The sequence below is a fragment of the Megascapheus bottae genome, chromosome 8 (assembly GCF_031878675.1).
Source record: "Megascapheus bottae isolate mThoBot1 chromosome 8, mThoBot2.hap1, whole genome shotgun sequence".
Lineage (NCBI taxonomy): Eukaryota > Metazoa > Chordata > Mammalia > Rodentia > Geomyidae > Megascapheus > Megascapheus bottae.
In genome coordinates, this window is record NC_143516.1 from 38,115,981 (window position 1) to 38,135,718 (window position 19,738).

The 19,738-nt window shown below is 37.0% G+C and overlaps 2 protein-coding genes across 3 annotated transcripts in view; one reads left to right on the forward strand and one right to left on the reverse strand.

Moving 5' to 3' along the window:
• Mettl24 (methyltransferase like 24) overlaps positions 1–5,347 on the forward strand; it is a 64,377-nt gene extending 59,030 nt beyond the window's left edge. Inside the window, exon 3 of the mRNA XM_090338291.1 lies at positions 949–5,347. Coding sequence (XP_090194417.1) covers positions 949–1,263 — 315 coding nt within the window. The 3' untranslated portion in view covers positions 1,264–5,347. The remainder of the gene's footprint in view (positions 1–948) is intronic.
• A 1,273-nt stretch (positions 5,348–6,620) lies between these two features.
• Positions 6,621–19,738, reverse strand: part of Cdc40 (cell division cycle 40) — a 45,416-nt gene continuing 32,298 nt past the window's right edge. For both annotated transcript variants that reach the window (XM_090338292.1, XM_090338293.1), the window contains exons 10-15: positions 18,188–18,289; positions 16,071–16,186; positions 15,710–15,843; positions 11,586–11,662; positions 9,974–10,118; positions 6,621–7,850 (exon numbers count right to left, since the gene is read on the reverse strand). In XM_090338292.1, the coding sequence (XP_090194418.1) occupies positions 7,673–7,850; positions 9,974–10,118; positions 11,586–11,662; positions 15,710–15,843; positions 16,071–16,186; positions 18,188–18,289 (752 nt within the window). In that variant the 3' untranslated portion in view covers positions 6,621–7,672. The remainder of the gene's footprint in view (positions 7,851–9,973; positions 10,119–11,585; positions 11,663–15,709; positions 15,844–16,070; positions 16,187–18,187; positions 18,290–19,738) is intronic.

Here is a 19,738-nt window from a genome sequence, read left to right on the forward strand (position 1 = left end):
GTCAGCTTTCCTTTGTGTGATAAACACTCTGGTAATGTTAACAGCAGTCATATGCATGCAACACTCGCTCCTCGATATTTACTCTCCAAATAGTTTTCCAAGGCTCAGTTCTCTTTAGGATTCCAAATGACCACTTTCCCTTTTCTGGGAGGAAGACCACACACAGTGGTTAAGAATGCAGCCTACTGTAACAGGCTATTCAGATATTCCCTCTGCCTCCCCAGCTGTATGACGAGTGTGGGTTACTCACTGAACGTTCCTGAATGTCGGTTGTATTAATAATCACCCTTGCAGCACGAGTGAGATGCGATTAAATGGATATGGAAAGGGAAATACTTGGGTTGGTGTCAGGCACTTATTAGTTACTCACTAAGGATTAGCTTTCCTTGCTGGATGGACCCTGGGACATCATGCATGCCAGGCAAGCCATCCACCACAGAGCCACACCCCCACCTTGATTTCACTGTTTCCTGGGATTGAGAGTTCTGTGATTCGAATTCATTACACAAAGCCAGCAAATGGTGGCAATTCTCAGAGCCTGATTAGTTGCAGAACATTGATTTCCCATTCCTATCTTCTTCCTTGCTGTAGTCCCCGTTCTGTCATGGCTTGGCTAAGTTTGTTAGAGTGGCACCCAGGTTGTGGGGAAAGGCTGGAGCTCCATGTGCTCTGGTCTCTGGGACAGTCATTCATGCAGGGCAGAAAGAAACATGCCTGCTGTGCTTATCTCATCATTTCGGAATTATTAACATGTGGTTTGAAAATGAAGTTTGAAATTCACACCTTAAACAAGTCATTCATGTTCGTTCCACTAGAAGAGGACTTTCAAATTTAAAATTCTAAAAGCTCTGCTGCCTTAGGGTGTAGCTGAGATTTATGATTTGAAAAAAAATGTATATTTAAGTGATTTATTGAACCTGTGAATCCCACTTCTTTGCTTTGTTACAGATTGATGTTCTCAAGGCAGATCTGGAAAGTGCAGAATGGAAAGTTTTGGAAAATCTTATTTTGGAAGATGTCCTTGATCAGATTGGACAGCTCATCTTTGAGATCCACCTCCACTGGCCTGGGTTTGAGGTCAGCGGCAATGACAGCAGTGTGGTACGGTTCTGGTACAGCCTCTTCAAAGAGTTAGAGTGGAAGAATTTCAGGCTCTTTTACAGCTATAAAGATTTGTCTAAACCACAGCGCTTCCTGAAGAAAGACATTCTCAATGCTAGTAGTTGCTACACTCTGAGCTGGGTGAACACAAGATGGAAATAGAAGCAGGATCTCATCGAGGACATGGTTGCCGATGATCAATCCACCAGGCACTCCAGCTTCATAGTTGTTGCTCAAGCAGTGATTGTGGTGCACATAGCCTGGTGCTTGATGTAAGAGAGGTGTTTAGTAAATATTTGAGGAAGGAACAAACATAGATACCCCATTCACCCAAACTTGGGTTCTGTTGCCTTTGATAGAAAGGAGGTGAGGGTCCACATCATTTTCCCTAAAATCCATTAGATCTCCAGAGTCTGCGAATTCACCAATGCGGAATTATAGAAATAATCTACTTTTACTAGTTTGATGATATTCTCACTGTTCAAAATTAGGGCTTTCATTTCACTTTAACTCACTTCTTTCCATTTTGATGGTGTACCTTAGTTAGAAATACTCTGTTCAACCTTGTGAATTTCAATCATTCCTTCTTAGTCTTTGCTGGGGCACACTGGTTTTTCTTTTTTTTTTTAATATAAAAATTATTGCTTTTGGTTTGGGGGAACTAGATACCATATCTGTCACTGAGTTTAAATTTTGCATCCCCTCTGCTCCAGCCTCATTAGAACAAGCAGGCTGTCAATAATCAAATGATTTGTCAGTTGTATTTATAGAAAAGGCTCAAAATTTCTATTTTGAATATACAATTTTTTAAAAAAAACCTGATTTTTGCCACATTTTATCCCTGCTCCAGATTTAAAAAAAAAGACATTTGCCAAAACATTTTTCTCAGACATTTCCTGGTTGCCTTTTGATTTCTTTTTGCATGGTTTGACAATATCACTAGAATAGGATGATTTCACTAACAAATCCAACATTTGATAGGATTTAAAAAATATAAAGTTCTGATTTAAAAACTCATAGTACACTAATAAAAGTTACTGGACTAAGAACAGCTTGAATAGTTGGGCACTAGTAGCTCATGTTTATAATTCTAGATACTAGGAGTCTGAGGGCAGAGGATCATGGTTCAAAGCCAGACAGGGCAGGAAAGTCCTTGAGACAATTATCTCCAGTTATCACAGTATACATGGGCATGTGCACACACAAAGTCAGAAGGAGAGTTATGGTTCAAATGGTAAAGCAGCAACCTTGAGTGAAAAATGCTAAGGGTCAGCACCCAGGTCCTGAGTCCTAGCCCTAGTTAGAGCACAGAAAAAAAAAAAGAGAGAGAAAATAAAAGGAAGAAAGAAAGAAGAAAAGGAAGAAAAATGGTTCAATGAAGTATCTCATCTAAGTATTTTAAACAGTGAGTTTACATGAAAAAGTTAACTTCAGGCTAATTTTGTTTATATATTACAGATACCTTTTCATAAAATTTTATATACTGAAATACATAGTCAATTTTTTTTGTCTATTCTGGTGCTTCAAGTCAGAGTCTGAACACTGTTCTCAGGCTTTCCTCAAGGATAGGGCTCTATCACTTGAGCCACAGCACTTCTGGCTTTTTCTATGTATGTGGTACCAAGGAATTGAACCCAGGCCTTCATGCATGCTAGGCAAGCACTCTACCTCTAGGCCAAATTCCCGGGCTCACAATACATATTTTTATACACTAATGTATAAGGCATACCTCCTTTGTGGGTTTTTTTTTTTTTTTTTTTTTTTTGGCCAGTCCTGGGGCTTGACTCAGGGCCTGAGCACTGTTGTTAGGTTTTTCTCAAGGCCAGAGCTCTACCACTTGAACCACAGCACCACTTCTGACTTTTTCTATGTCAGTGGTACTGAGAAATTGAACCTAGGTCTTCATGCATGCTAGGCAAGCACTCTACCACTAGGCCAAACTCCCGGCCCAAGGGGTACCTACTTTTAAATGTCCAGTCTGATGAATTTTTACATATAGGTATTTACATCCATACCAAGATTTTTAATTCATAGAATTAAAGATTTGTTTAGTGAAAGCTATTTTGTATAAGGCAAGTTAACCATTTATTTCAGATTGGTGGTGGAAAACACTGACTTCATCATACTATATATATCTGAAACAAGAATGGATGTGCTGTTAAAAAGAAATCTAAATACACCCACTTGTACCCACCTACTATGCAGCCTATTCAATGGTTATTTCTACTTAATGCTTATTTCTCTTCATGAATAGTTGGAAAGTTCTGATGGTTGCTATGGTTTCCTGTCTCTAGAATTAACTATGATTGTCACAATCAATAAAGATTTCTTAAACTTAGCACTATTGCCAATTGGGGTTGGGTAACTCTCTGACAGTACTTGAGCACTGTTCTGGGCATTGTGAGAAGCTTATCCACAGTCTTGGCCTCTGCCCACTAGATAACCCTCTATGCTGTGACAAACAGATTTTGTTGGTAGTCATTGCCAAATGTCTCCGAAGGGACCAAGTCCGGTGAGAAGTATTTCTATAAACTGGTATAAAAGGGGACAGATTAGGACCAACTCACTGAAATGGTGCTTGCTTGCAGAGAACAGGCAACAATACAAGATCCTCTTGTGAGAAGACAAACAGCTATCACCAAGAGAACCACCAAAAAAGCAATACAAAATACAGCAGAGAAGATCAAGAATGACTAATTACCTTGAGCTCACCATGTGCCCGGCACTCCGTATAGATTTTTCCTAATGCTCTCAACAACCCAACAAGGAAATGGCATTTTCCTGATGTATGAGTAAAGAAACTGAGGGATGACATCGTTTGTAGAGATTACTAGGAACAGGAATTCATATTTTACTCAGATCCCCAATATGCTAGGCCTCCATTCGTAGCCATCACCAAAGGAAAACCTCTTGTCAAGAAAGACTCTTTTACCTCTCTGTGAATATAAGGAAAGAAATTACAAATATAACTGACTGCAAGTCTGCTAAAATAAGAGGTAATAGGTTTGCTTCACTTGAACCATTTATTTAACAAAAATTAGCTTCTCGCAGAAACACAGAGGCCCCACAGCTGCCACAAAAGGTCTTGGAGGGTCTGGGAGGAACACTTGCTCTGGCAAGTATCAACTCCCAACAATTGGTACGTTTTTCTTGGGCTTTAGAAAGGCCACATCACTTGGCATTTTCAAAGGACTGTCCTTAGCTGTTTTTAGCCTTAAGATAAATGAGCTAGATGTGAATATCTGTGACATAAATCTGCTTAATTAACTATGACAAGGGTAGTGTCTCATAAAAACACAAATTTAATAATGCTCTTATCAAATGACCTGTACTTCTTTAGGTGAATGGAAGCATGAGGATGCAATTCGGATGCTTTCTAACATGAGGTGAAATTCAAAGATAAAATAATTCTCCCCTTCTTCTTTCCCTACTGTAGTTATGTTTGATGCCATTATACTAGATTTCCATGCAATAATTTATAATTATTTGAAACATTCATATGAAGGGAAAAGTGAATAATCTTCTATTAGAACTGACTACAAGTCCAGTAATACATCAGGGTAGAAAAATCAGTAAATCCACAGAGCTTATTCCAATCTATCATTGGACTATCGTAAGCATTTCTGCCTTGTTGTAAGATATTTTAGTAAATATAGTCCAAGATTTGAATTTTTTAATATTAAATGTTTGGGTTTTACCAAGGGTGGATTAAATCAGGAAGCCAAGCCTCATTTAAACATGATCTATACTTGACAATACAACAAACAATACCAACAAGCTAAAGTAAAGTCATTGTTCCTTGTGCTGGTTAAAAATTTGTTGGCTTTTTTTTTTTTTTGCAATGCTATGGATTAAATCCAGGGATTGGTGTGTATTAGGTGATACTTCTACTATTGACCAACATCTCTAACCATTTTGTTTTATAAGTAATATCTTTTCTGTACTGTCCAATTGCTGGTATTTTGTAAATTCAGTAATATACTTACGTTCAAGTATCTTTTTGCCTACGGTGAAAGAGGTATTTGAATTGTATATGAAATCATAACCCAAAGATTCAGTATATTCATAAATTTGGAGACTTAAATTTTTAAAAATGTTATTACATTTGTGATCTTTAGAAAATTGTAGGCTTAATGCATCTCATTTTATGCTTAAAACTTTATGGAAAAGTGGTATTTTGTATTAAAGTAATGTTTTCTAAAGCCAGTGACTTCATATCCATTTCATATAAAATATTATAACTTTAGCCGGGTACAGTAGCTCACCCCTATAATCGTAGTTATTCAGGAGGCTGAGATCTGAAGATCAAGGTTCAAAGTCAGCCTGGGCACAAAAGGACCTGAGACTTATATCCAGTTAACCTCTAGAAAATGGGAAGTGGGGCTTGGCTCAAGGGTAGGGTGGTAGCCTTGAGCTGAAGAGCTCAGGGACAGCACTCAGGCAGAGTTCAAACTCCATGACCCACAAATATATAGATTATAACTTTATTTTAGTAGTTTGTATAATAAAATTGAAAGGAAGTATTTTCCTGGCCAAGTTTGAATTTTAGTTTGGATTATTTCAGTCCAGAAGGAAGCTATGTATGCCCAGTATTAACCCATTGCTATTTATCAGCTACAGATACATATTGTGTATCGGCTGTTGTTCAGAACAGCGGTCATAATGAATAGCAGTATGTTGTACTTAACGACTGCCAAAAGAGCAGATTTTACATGTTCTCACAAAAAAGCATAAGGAATAATGGATGTAAAATAGCTTGATCTAATCATTCCAGTGTTTACATATACCAAAATGTCTTATATAATTGACAATGAACACTCTAACAACTTTATATAAAAAATGCTTTATTTAAAAATAGGATCTTTTCAAAACAGAGAAAACTTTTTATATACAGCTACTTAGCTTAGAAACAGTCAAAAACACAAAAAAATAAATCCAGATTTAGAAATTATGATTTGTAACATATACAATACTGGTGCTGAATAATAGTTTAAATGTAGAATTCTTTTAATCCCATCACATTTCAATAATTCACATATATTAAAACCAGTGCTTGGGACTAAAGAAATGTCTTATCTGAATTCCTTCCTCTTACATTCCACCCTTTCCAGAAGATACAAAATGGCAGCAGCTAGGCAGTATAATTGTGTGCCTATGATTCAAAAAAATACATCTGCACTTTTATTCTCTCTTCCTATTTTCTTCTTTGAAATTCATTCATATGTGACAAAAAGCCTGGTCCTATTGGCCAGGCCTTCTTAAATTTAAAAATGAAAGCTCTCTAGGGGCGAGGAGCCTGTGCTACAAGGAGAGCACACGAGCCTCAGAGGTGATGTTCTGAGGTTATCAACATGATTTTTCTCTCTAAGATAGTACTCAGAATGGCTATCAGCCAATTTTCATCATATGGTACTTCTGAAATATTTCAAGCCATGTAAACATCTAACATAGATTTGTAAAGCAGGAGAACTAGCTTGCCAGACTCAAGTGCTATTAGGGACTATAATCAAAAGGCTGTTGAGATTTAATAATCAAACTTTTCAACTATTATTGCCATTATTATTGTATGATTTTTTTTAAAGTGTAGTCACTGCTTCATAGTCTGGAGAACTCTAGATATCTTCCTATAGTGTAAATTCCTCCCCTCCCAAATATTTGGAAAGAGGTTTCATTTTTAATATTCTTTAAAAGTTCTATTTTTTTGTATCCACAAGCAAAATCAGAATGCTTTTAAAGATACCTTTCTACTCTGCCTCCTCTGAGGAGATTTCAGTAGTAACATAGGTGTATGAAACATCAGCAGTGATTTCTTAGGGTGTGGCGGGTCCTTACTGCCAGTGAACAGCAATCCAGAACCTTCGCTCATTCTCTTGAGCTCCAGCTTTAGAAATAGTGTAATTCTTTGCTTCCTGTCTACAATGATGAGGAAGCATGTTGAGAATAAGACTTTTGGACTGATTTTTAATTTTACGTTGTTTAGTAATTACAGGGATATTGCAATCAAAAAAGTTTACTGATTTACAACTAAAAATACAGAACAGATGTAAAAAAAAAAAGTGGGATCCATGAACTCAATCCACTGAAAGTACTGGAAATAGTAATTAGGAGTGATTTTATTCTCTCAGTACATATTAAATTACACTATCCCTGTTCTTTATTACCCTTTTAGTTGAACTGGTAAGTATAGGCTATCTTTCATAGTCATTCATTACGTTATTTTCTCTGGAAGTCAAATCCAGTAAGGGATTCTTTCTTGACACCAAAGAGATCCTTTCAGTAATGTCATAGGGGAGAAATACAAACTGCCTAGCAACAAGAATGGCTTGTCAAATAGAAAGTCAATGGTCATTCTTTTTTAAAATAACACCTATAAAGAACAAAATGAAGTTACCAATGAAATTATATGTGACAAATTTACAAACTTTTTTTCCTGAACAAAGGTTCAATTTCAAAAGGCCATACAAGGAAAACATTATCTATAAATCAAGTTGTCTTCTAACATTTAATAATTAAATAGTTAAATAGGACTTCGGATCCAAAATGATCCTAGGTAGATGAAGGACGATTCCCATTAATCCCACAATTTGATGAGACCATCCCAACCACATGTGATGACCTTTGAAGTTTCATGTGGATGCCACACTGCACCTATGCACACCTTATCATGAGCTTTAAACCGACTGTACAGCTTTGTGGTCTTCCAATCCCAGATATTTAATTTTCCATTTCCATCTCCTGAAATCACATAGCTACAACAGAAGAAAAATAAATTCAGATTATTCAAACATCTTACAGGGATAAATTGGGCCAATAACCAAAAGGTTTCTTGACTTTGTTACCTGGCATATTGTATATACCTTTATTTGTTTATTTGAAATAGGAAAGGGAAGGGGCGGGGAGAAACAAGATGATTGGGAGGGAGTGGGAGGAGAGAAATGGGGATAAAAACATGAGAAGGGGTCTCAATGTGTGAGAAGTAATGCACCTACTATCTGAAGAATGTAACTGTAATCCCTTTATACATTACCCCGACAATAAAAAAAAAATTAAAAAAACAAATTAATGAAAATATACAATACTCAGAATCATAAGGTAGGCTATAATTTGAACTTCTACCCAAATTATCTCCCTAATGAACTACCAATCTAAGAGTAGTAGCTATTATTATTATTTATTTTGATAGTATGAAGACTTGAACTAAGGGCCTCATTATTCGTCGTCTGCTATTTCAGCTCTACTTTTTTGTTTGTTTGTTTTAGTCTTTTTTTTTTTTTTTTTTGGTTGGTCATGGGGCTTGAACTCTGTCTGGGCCTGAGTGCGGTCCCTAAGCTCTTCATTTCAAGGCTACTGCCCTATCCCTGGAGCCACAGCCCCACTTCCAGTTTTCTGGTGGTTAATTGGAGATAAGAGTCTCACAGTCTTTAATGCCCAGGATGGCTTTGAACCCTGATCCTCAGATCTCAGCCTCCCGAGTAGCTAGGATTACAGGTGTGAGCCACCATGCTGGGTTTTTAGTAAAAAAAAAAAAAAAAAAAGGTCTTGTGCAGTATACTGACCCAGTCAGATTTGAACTGTGCTCCTCCTACCTATGCCTTTGGAGCAACTGAGTTTACAGGCATGAGTTACTATGTGTGGTCCTAGGAAAGTATTATTACATTTTCTGGTACCCGGCTTGAACTCAGGCTTGAACCTCTGCTCTTCCCCTTCCTCAACATTTTTGCTCTTAGCTGGTGTTTTACCAGGTGAGCCATAGTCCCACTTCTAGCTTTTTGGTGATTAAATGGAGATAAGAGCCTGTCTGGGCTGCCTTCAAACTGAGATTCTCAGATCTCAGCCTTCCAAGTAGCCAGGATTAGAGGAATTAGAAAATTATTTATAATTGGAAAAATAAGAGTCCCAGGGGGCCATAATGAATGAGGGCTCACATAGTTAGGGTGTAAACAGTCAGAAATCACATATGACCAGTTTCATAAACATCCAGTGAACATATCAGATACACAGGACCACATGAAATTTATTACCTTACCTGTTTAGTTACTTCATTATCCTTTGAATGTACCCAAGACAGAACCAGAGGTAGGATCTAAATACTAATTACCATGCTAAACGCAAAAGGATTTCTAAATCCCTTCCAGCTACTTATTTTAATTAGGAAAGGGGAAATTAATGTGAAATTTCACTCTTGGCAAGACTGTAGGCTCTACAATCAGTGTGACCTAGAAATATTCAAAAGCAAGCCTTTGATTTTCAGCACAGATGAGTTTGCTAAAGTTGTTATTTTATACACTGTGTGATACAATTAATAATTTTGGTGTTATTTAATCATGACAATATAGTTCTATAGCTTTGCTTAGAAAAATAAGGTGGTTGCCAGTGGCTCACATCTTTAATTCTAGCCACTGAGAAGGCTAAGATCAAAGGAATAAGTTTGGAAGCCATCTGGATTACTCCCTACCCCCCCCCTAAAAAAATTTTTTTTTTAGAGAGATTCTATCTCCAATCAACCAGCAAAAGGCTAGACTGGAGCTGTGGCTCAAAGCAAGCCAGCCAAGTGAGATCTTGAGGCTGAGTTCAAGCCATAGTAGAGGCACAAAAAGGGAGAGGGGGAAGAAGAGAGGGAGATAAAGCATTGGTGACATTGCCAGAGATTTACTGGGTGGTTAAAAGGCACACGCCTAAGTAATACAAGGGGATATACTGAGAAGCTTAAAGAAAAACAAAGTATTTTTTGTAACTTGTTTCACTTTGACAGATTACCTATTCCTCATACAAATAACTACAGGTAAAAGTGACTTGTAGAGTATTCTTAATTAAACAAGAGTTTGTATCAAATAATCATATTTGAATATGAGAATAGAAGATTTAAACTTACCTCATGTCTGGTGAAAAGTCTACCTGACAAGCATAGCCTGCAACCATATGGCCCTTAAAAATTTTTTTCTTGTTTAACCTGAATCTGTTCTGTGCTCCAAAAATTAAGATTTGGTTGTCCATTGATTGGCATGCTAACCATTTTCCTGTAAAATTCAAGAAATAAAATGTTTTAGAAGGATAAAAAAAATTTAAAAATATTTAAAAATATGTCCAGTCAATTTTTCTCCCAATTATTTTATAATATTAGAAAATGAAGTTGGTGCCAGATATAAAGTGTTATAAAATAAATTACTGGAAGGCAAAAGACATTTTTATATGAAGTAATGGATTTTTGTGCCTATAATTCTATTACTATGAATTGCTGTTCATATAAAAGCTTTTTAAAAAAATAAGTAAATACAGGAACTCTAAAGAACTAAATAAAATATTTGAGTGGAATTAATTTATAATATGTATAAAAATAGAACTCTGAGGAGAACACAACAAGAAAGAATAACTGGTGAGAAAAACTTATGATTATCAACAAAGAATACATCTGATTACCAAAATTATAGTAACTGTTTTTTTGTTTTTTGTTTTTTTGCCAGTCCTGGCCTTGGACTTTCTCAAGGCTAGAGCACCATTTCTGGCTTTTTACTATGTATGTGGTACTGAGGAATTGAACCCGGGTCTTCAGCATGCTAGGCAAGCACTCTACCACTAGGCCAAACTCCTGGCCCTATAGTAACTGTTTTTAAAGGGTCACTTAGCTTTTATCCACCTAAGCATCATAAAGCTTCTAGATCTTAAAGTACAGTATTTACTTGCACCCTATATTCTTGTAAATCTTACTAAGGGAAGGTCCTAACACTGTCTGAGTGAGAAAATTATTTTATTCAAGGTTACACTGTATGTGTAATAGATGGTAAAAAAAAAGTAGACTCCACATAGGCTGCTCTTCTTTTAAGAATGACAGTCCAATTGAAAACTCATACCAGTCTGCCTGTGCAGATGCTCAGGCAGAGGAGCAAGTTCTTCTTTGCCTCCTCATCCTTGTTCTACACTTACAACAGTTATGCAAGTTAGCTTCAAAGACAATGGTCCCAAAATCTCATGTAGAGCTATAATATGAGTATAATGCCATTGTGTGTGCAGCATAAGGGATCTTGTACTTAAAAGGCAATGAACTATTGAGTAGAAAATAGTATAAAATATTTACCTTTTTAGTTTTTGTTTGAGAAAATCTTTTATAGTGAATTGCTAAGGCATTCTCATTGAGAATCTGACTGAACTTCCTATCCCTTTCAAAGAGAAGACCTTACTGAATGATTTATTGAATCTGATCCAGTTGGAAGAATTACTAGAGAAAAAAGGAAGGAATGTCAGAAATCCTCAGATTCTCAGTCAATATTAGCTGTAAGTGATTGTTTCTTTTATTTTCCCTTTTCAAAATGAGGCGAGGTAACTCACATTAAAATAATGCTTTCGAATTTTGAAAAGACGTCTTAATACTAATATGGCACCCTGACAACATTCCCCTAGGACAGAATGGCCAAAATTCTTATGATACTTAGCAATACACTATGTTGTGGAAGCTCAGTTAATAAGAGCACATTCCACACACAACTCACCATTTGGAGACAAAGTCACTGCAGGCATGGAATGCATGCTGGGTTCTGCTATGTACTTGAAATCCACAGGGATATCCCTGAAAAAGTTAAAAACAGTATATCAGGGCAAGTAATTTACAAAATACACCTCTAGAAGAATTATCTCCAAAACAAAAGAACAACATCTAAGAAAAAGCAAATTTGAAATTACATGTTTACTGAATCTTTTCATTAAACTTCTTGGATAAAGGAAAAAAAATCACGAAATAACATGATATTGTTTTTCAAAGCTTTTACTTTATAAGTGGTTTCCTATGAAAATTATATGAGTGCCAGGAATTTTTATTTTCTATAAGTCAGATTTAAGCTTTGGCCTTTCATGTTAAATTTTTTTTTACAATGGGCTGGGAGCATGGCCTGGTGGTAGAGTGCTTGCCTGGCATGCATTAAGCTCTGGGTTTGATTCCCTGGTACCACATACACAGAAAAAGCCCAAAGTGGTGCTGTGGCTCAAGTGGTAGAGCATTAACCTTGAGAAAGCCCAAGGACAGTGCTTAAGCCCTGAGTTCAAGCCCAGGGCCTGAGCAAAAACACTGTTACTTAAATATTCTTTAATAATTAATCCATCTTAAGATGTACTGTTATAGGCAGAAGCAAGATGTCTGAGAAAGTCGATAGGGAATGTTATTTCACTCGCCAGCCAACCCTGACTCATCATCTTGCCAGCAGTTCTTAGTGCTCTAATGTCCTCAGCAATGCAAATTGTTCACAGGCAGTGCTGTGGGCAACTGAGCTAGTTTAACCCTCTCTAGAAATAATAATTAGGGCCATGAATGTTAAGTGCTTGGTACTTAGACTATTTACTTTTACATGAAAAACATTTTGAAAGTGTAAGGTACAGAGGAAAAAAGCACTAAGACCAAAAAAATGTGAGTGATATAAAGGATAAAAACAGTGAAAATGTAAAAAGTCTGGTGGCTCACACCTGTAAAACCTGCACTAAGACCAAAAAATGTGAGTGATATAAAGGATACAAGCAATGAAAATGTAAAAAGAGGTTGCTGGCTCACACCTGTAATCCTAGCTACTCAGGAGGGCTGAGATGTGAGGATCACAATTCAAAGCCAGCTCAAGCTGAAAAGTACCTGTGAGACTCGTATCCCCAATTAACCATCAGAAAACTTGAAGTCATGCTGTGGCTCAAAGTAGTAGAGCACTAGCTTTGAGTGAAAGAGCTCAGAGACAGTGCGTAGGCCCCGAGTTTAAGCCTCATGACAGGAGGAGGGGAGAGGGGAAAGAAAGATAAATACAAAGAAAAAACCCGTCACCTAAAGTTAGAACTATCAAAAGCTCTAGGCACCTTCTCATTTTTACTATTCTCTACAATAAAAATTTTTAATTTAGGAAGGAGTTGATTTTGCTGCTTCTCATGAGACTAAAAACAGTTTTACAGTAATGTGCATGAAATGGAATTTGATGACTGGGAGACTAGGTAGCAATTTCAATATCAAGGTAAGGCTCATGTTCCAATATTTTGATTAATTAAAAAAACAAACGAGTATTTTGGTTCATGTAAGAATATTCTCTATCTACTTAGCTTAGCACCTGGGCAAAAGATCAAATGATTATTAGATAAAAAAGTTTTCAGGTATAACCAGAAAGATAATAACTTTTGTCAGGTCTCCAGCCCTGTATATCTCTAAACTATGGTAAAAATGGACCGAAGAGAAATTCATCTAGGAAGTGGCACTGTGGCTCAAGAGGTAACCTTGAGCTGAAAAGCTGAGGGATAGCACCCAGGCCCAGAGTTCAAGCCCCACAACTGACAAAAAGTTGAAAAAGCAAGCAAGCAAGAAAGCAAGCAAGCAAGCATTCGTAAGCCAGGCACCCAGTGGTTCACACCTATAATCTTAGCTACTCAGGAGGCTGAGATCTGAGCATCACAACCCTGGGCACAGAAATCCTTGAGACTCTTATCTCCAATTAACCACCAGAAAGTGGGAAGTAGTTCTGTGGCTCAAGTGTAGAGCTCTAGCTTTGAGCTGAAAAGCTCAGAGACAAAGCACCCAGGCACAGAGTTCAAGCTCCACAACTGGCCCCACCACCAAAAAAGAAAGAAATTCATGCTTTTATCCTTATATTTATTGTTGGTGGCTAACAATTTAAAACCAGATTGAAGCAAGAACATTTTCTAGGTTTATAATAGTGTGTTTTCCTAACCATAAACAAAAAAAAAATCAAATGGACAATCATTTCAAGAATCTTGAATTGAATCTGAACTACCCTAGACTTCATTACTTTTAGTAAAAATGTCTTCTAGGCAATTAAATTTAATAACTACAATACTATTTTCTAATTATACTGTAATTCGGTATAATAAGCTAGGGATTTATCTTCAAATAATCTGTTAGGAAATGAATTCATAAAAAAAAAACTAACAGCAGTCTATGAATTTTCCTTTTTTTTAGTGGGTTATGGGCTTGAACTTGGCCTAGGTGCTATCCCTGAGTTCTTCAGATCAAGACTACCTCCCTACCCCTGGGCCAGGTCAATGTCCCTGAGCTTGCACCACTCCCCATTTTCTAGAGTCTCAGGTTCTTTTGTGCCTGGGCTGGTTTTGAACCTTGATCCTTGGATTTCGGCCTCCTGAGTAGCTAGGATTACAGGTGTTAGCCACCTTGCCCGGCCCAGTCTATGAATTTTAAAAACAAAAATGTAGTATTTATCTAACTATGCAATTTCCTATTAAAATATATTTCCAAAATAAACATTTTTGGGGAAAGACGTGCCTATGACATTTCATGATATTAGCTATTGAATGTATAATATAAACTCTGATTCTCATTCAGAACTAAGTTTCAGCCTTTTGTTGGCATAGTATTGTTTAAGAAGACCCAACTTCTTCTGGCTTGTGTTCTTGTATCATTGTGCTACTCTAAGGAGATATAGGATGCAAGATCTGGTAAACATCATCTGGGTACAGGCTCCAGTGTTGCTAACTTCCTTGCTGCTGAAGTGAGCTCTCACTCTGAAGAGGTTAGAGCCTTCATTCATCTCTGCAAGCTGCCAGATGATAAGTACCACTAGTAATACTCTTAGGGTGTCTGTGAGAGCTCTGAGGATCCCAGCTGTTTTTGTTTCCTATTTGCCTTTAAAGCAAGAGTGAGCTTCACATTTATTGCTCTCTCACTAAATGAACTAAATTCAACATACTTCTTTACCAGTCAGTCCCTTTATGCATCTATCTAGCCATAAAAATCATAAACTCCAAGTTTCTGGAATCGGTGTGACATAAATTTGAAATCTGACCCATTCACAAGTCCTATAAAATAGCCTTAGGCAAATCACTTGCCCTAGTTTAGTAATTTATATAGAAAATGGAAATAATAAACATATCTATCCTGTAAGACTGCTTGTAGGACAGGAAAAAACACTTATCATAATGATTGGATATAAATGTGATGTCATTAATGACTATAATAGTACGTAATGGTTAAATGGGAAGTTAAAGAAGATCATCATTTGTCACAAAATGGTATCAAGTCTTATAAGAACTGCGAGGAGAAGACACACTCTGTAGTCCTTGCAAAGCTGAAGCCACTTCTAAGCTATGCTTCATAACTAACTATGAAAACAAGTTGAGCTCCATGCAAAAAGTTTATCATATTTTTTGGTAACTAGATCATAAAACATAACTTACTATACTAAAAGAAACTAGCTTTGCTATTTCTTGACTTTAGGAAAATTATTTTCTTCTCTAGGAAAGCAAAAATAAACCACCATATTTTGATTATATTCAACAAGCAAATATTTGTACAAGGGTGATGACTGAGTAACCTGCACAATAAATAGCTATTATTACTATAAGAAAAGGAATATACTCTGAAAATACCATCCAAAGGCTGTGAAGGGTAGGAAGCTTAGATTACAATTTCTAAATTGAGGACATTTAAACAGAGTATTATACACACTTTCTAAGATAGTTTACATAAAATTTGGGGCCCATGTCAGATGCTTTGGACACACCATATCTGAAGAAGGATCCTTGATATAAAGATCACAGACGTGAAAATATTCACATGGTTACAAATTATTGACTACCAACTTTTAAGGGGGTTGCTGTTATAAGTCAGATGAAAACTTACCACTCCCAAACTCTAAGGCTCTTATCATCAGATGTGCTCACAAATCTTCTGTTCTCGTCCACAAAAACAATGGTGTTGACAGCTCCCAAATGCCGATCATATTCCTGGACAATTTCTCCACTTCGAATGTCCCACTGCACAAGCATACACAGTACAGTTAAGGACAGAAGTGGAGTAACAACGAAGACGCAATTTTCTCAGGTTGAGAGGAGAAATAAGTCACACTTATATGCATTAACTATTTTCTCCTAGGTACCAAGAATCAGTAAAAAGTAGCAAACATTAAATGAGTTAACATTCTCTATTCCCCAATACACATAAAGCTCAAGAATCTCATTAAAAATAACTCAGAAAGACTTACTTGTACAATCTTTTTATCAGACATCCCAGCCACAAAGAGATTTTGCTTATCTTCATCAGGATTGAATTTGACACAATAGGGTACTTTTCGGTTTGTAAACCTTGATATACATTGTCCTAAAAACAAGGACTCAAATTAAGTAAGGAAAATAAAGTGGAACACTAAGAAGAGAAGAGCATTAAGATCTAATGGTCATTTGTTTAACACATTTTGAGGAAGAGAAGCTTGCTTGTATTTATTTTATGTATTTTATGTATTTATTTCCAAAAATTTTTAATGGTGAAAAATAATTTGGCTGGGCAATGCTGGCTCACACCTGTAATTTCAGCTACTTAAGAGGCTGATATTTGAGGATCATGATTTAAAGTTGGCCTGGGTAAGAAAGTCTGTAAGACTCGTATCCGATTTAATCACTGGAAAAAAAAAAAAAGCCCAAAGGGAAGCTGTGGTTCGACTGGTATAGCACTAGCTTTGAGCAAAAAAGTTCAGTGTCAGTATTCAGACACTCAGTTCCAGGACCGATACACATATGTGCACACATACACACAAAACATTTTTTTCAAAGTAAATTTACACTATTAATTGTTGAGTAGATACATTGTGGTTTCATTCAGACACTGGAATACTTTCAGCAATAAAAAGAACAAATTAATCTTAGATATTATGTAGAATGAAAAGAGCTTGAGACAAAAAAAGGGGGAAATAAGCTATGATTCCATCTTATCAGAGGCTCAAGAACAGGCAAAATGCATCTGTGATGACGGGGTAGTTACTGTGGTTACCAGGAGTGGGTGCAAAAGAAAATTGGAAAAGGCATAAAAAGCTGGAGTGAGTGCTAGGAAGTGTTCCATATTTAGATCTTGGTGGTAGTTAAAGTGAGCTCATAGATATGTTTGCCATTAAAAAAAAAATCACTGTAATGTGTAAGTACTTTATATACTTTATACTGTAGCTTGATTTTTTTTTTTTTCTCTGTGGGGCTTGAATTAGGGTCTAGGTTCTGTCCTTGAGCCCCTGCATGCCCAAGGCTAGCACTCAACCACTTGAGCAACAGTGCCACTTTTGGTTTTTGAGAGGTTAAGTGTAGATAAGAGTCTCACAGTGACTTTTCTGTGCGGGCTGGCTTTGCATCTCAATCCTCAGATCTCAGCCTCCTGAGTAGGTAGGATTACAGGAGTAAGCCACTGTGCTCAATACTGCAGCTTGATTTTTAAGAGAGCTATAGAAAGGTTGGCTCTTAGCCATGGCTACATGGGGGAATCACCTAGTCCACAGCCTCTGAGGTTACACTCAGTCTGACTGGTAACTGATGTTCTTTAGTTGTCTATACTATGTAAGCTAGACTTGAAAATTGCTGATAAACAGGGAGGAATATGGGTCTGGCATCAGAGAGCCCTTGGTTTAAACCTGACTCTGTCACTTACTAGCTATGTGGCTCTGGTTTCCACAACTGTACTATAATAGTAGTATGTATTTCAGAAATTATATTAAAATCGAATGACATAGTGCATATAGATGCTTAGCATAATGCCTAATATCTCATTCAAATTTGGTATGGATTTTTTTGTTTTGTTTTGTTATATGACAGAGTATTGGCACATAGCCTAAGCTGCTCTGAACTTGTGTCCTTCTTGTCTCAGTCTCTTGAGTGCTGGGATTGGGGGCATGTGTCACCACATCCAGTTCTAAAAGACAGCCTTCTCATATGCAGTTTTCATGGGTCTGCACACAAAAAAACTTGGCCCAAGTAAGTTTATACCTACATATCAATTTGAGCAACTAAATTTAATTCAGATATTTACTGTTTCTGTTACGTGTAATAGACCATGCTAAGTGACGTAGGAGAACAAAGAGATCCATAAGAAGATGATCTATTGGATATTTTAAATTGGCTTGTGCGTCAATGTTTGCTTTGCAAATAATGTGGTCTGGAAATAAGAGCAACTTATATATCTGAGTTTCAATCCTATAAACCTGTCAGAGATACTAGCTGATATAGTGGTGTGGGAATCATCAGGTAGAGAAGGTACCATTTTGCTATAGAAGACCACTCTTCCTGTCTCTTGTATATACACTAACTCAGAAGATAGAGATATATTAGAGCAGTGTGCTCTTACCTGTTTCTGTGTCCCAGAGTTTAAGATATCTGTCATAAGCTGCGCTAAGGAACTGTGTCCCTGCAGTGTTGAAGCAGATGTCTCTAACAGCTTTGCTGTGACCTAAAGGCAGAGTCAATAGCAATGGCAATGAGATAAAGCAGCATATCGTCATAAAAATCATGAAGAGAAACAGTATGAAATAGTAGTTTCAAGGAAAGCTGGAAGTCACCATCACTAAAGCCCTACATCCTGATTCATTGACAAATATTGTTATTAAATAAATGTGGCCTGTAGCTGGGCACTGGTGGTTCACACCTGTCCTCCTAGCTACTTCAGGAGGCTGAGATCTGGGAATTGCAGTTCAAAGCCAGCTGGGCACAAAAGATCAAAAGACAGACTCTTATCCCCAATAAGCCACTGGAAAATTGGAAGTGGCACTGTGGCTCAAGTGGTAGAGCGCTAGCCTTGAGCTGAAGTGCTCAGGGACAGCACCAGACCCAGAGTCCAAGCCCCATGTGGCTGTGATTGCTTTTCTTCCTTTGAGAAGCTCCATGGATAATTCTGATAAGATGCCATTTTGGTGAGAACCAAGAAATTTTTTTTTTTTTAATCCTTGTCATGGCAATCTCTTAAAATGCAGTGTAGGCAACTGATGACTAACTAGTGAATACTTTTTATGGAGATATAATAGACCATTTATTGCCAGTGAAAGAAACAATGCTGACATTTTGAAAGTTAACTCTGATTTAACTGAAAACAGTAACCTGGATCTAAAGTCCAGGAGACTGTAGCCTGTGGGCAATAACTGTATATTTCCGTGATCACATAACTTATTTCATAGAAACTGATGTAGTATTTCCTACAGTAAGCATTTTGGGAAATACTGAATCCTATTTTGTTATAAGATAATGTATTATGACTCTAAGGTGCTGATGATGCTTTACTTGGAAATCATTCTTGCAATCTCATCAAGTCTAGAAAATTCTATGGACAAACAAAATAGGGCTAAACAAAAGCAGAAACTTTTCTATTTCTTATTACCTTTCCCATGACCAAATGTGGGACAGTTATGCAAAATGAGAGGGTGGAACAAATTGTCAACTGTGTCCCACCCTGCATGGAACTCCAGTCAGATGTATGTGCCATGGTCATTAAACCTCCTTTTCTCCAGCAAGAGTCCTACTCAGAGACACTATCATCTCTTAAACAAGGAGAATTGCCAGTTTCCGGGAATGATCTGCTAGAACAGGGAGGCAGGTGAGGACCAGGCCCATGACAGATGACAGATATCTCATTCCCTACCTTACTGCCTTGCTACAGACTGCATGGCACAAAGAGCCTAAAATGTGAACAATGCACAGGAGGGCAGAATCCCACTTTAATGCAAAACACAGCCACTACAATCCAGTATTTCAGTGTGGTACAATTAAACTTGGAAAGAGTAACTTCACCTGAAGAGACAAAGACAATAAATGCTTTTTCTTCTAGAAAAATTAGTTTGTTACACAGCTATTTTTCCTTTGGCTCTGTTCTTTAAGAAGTCTTCTCAGTCTTATCCCTGTTTAGTTA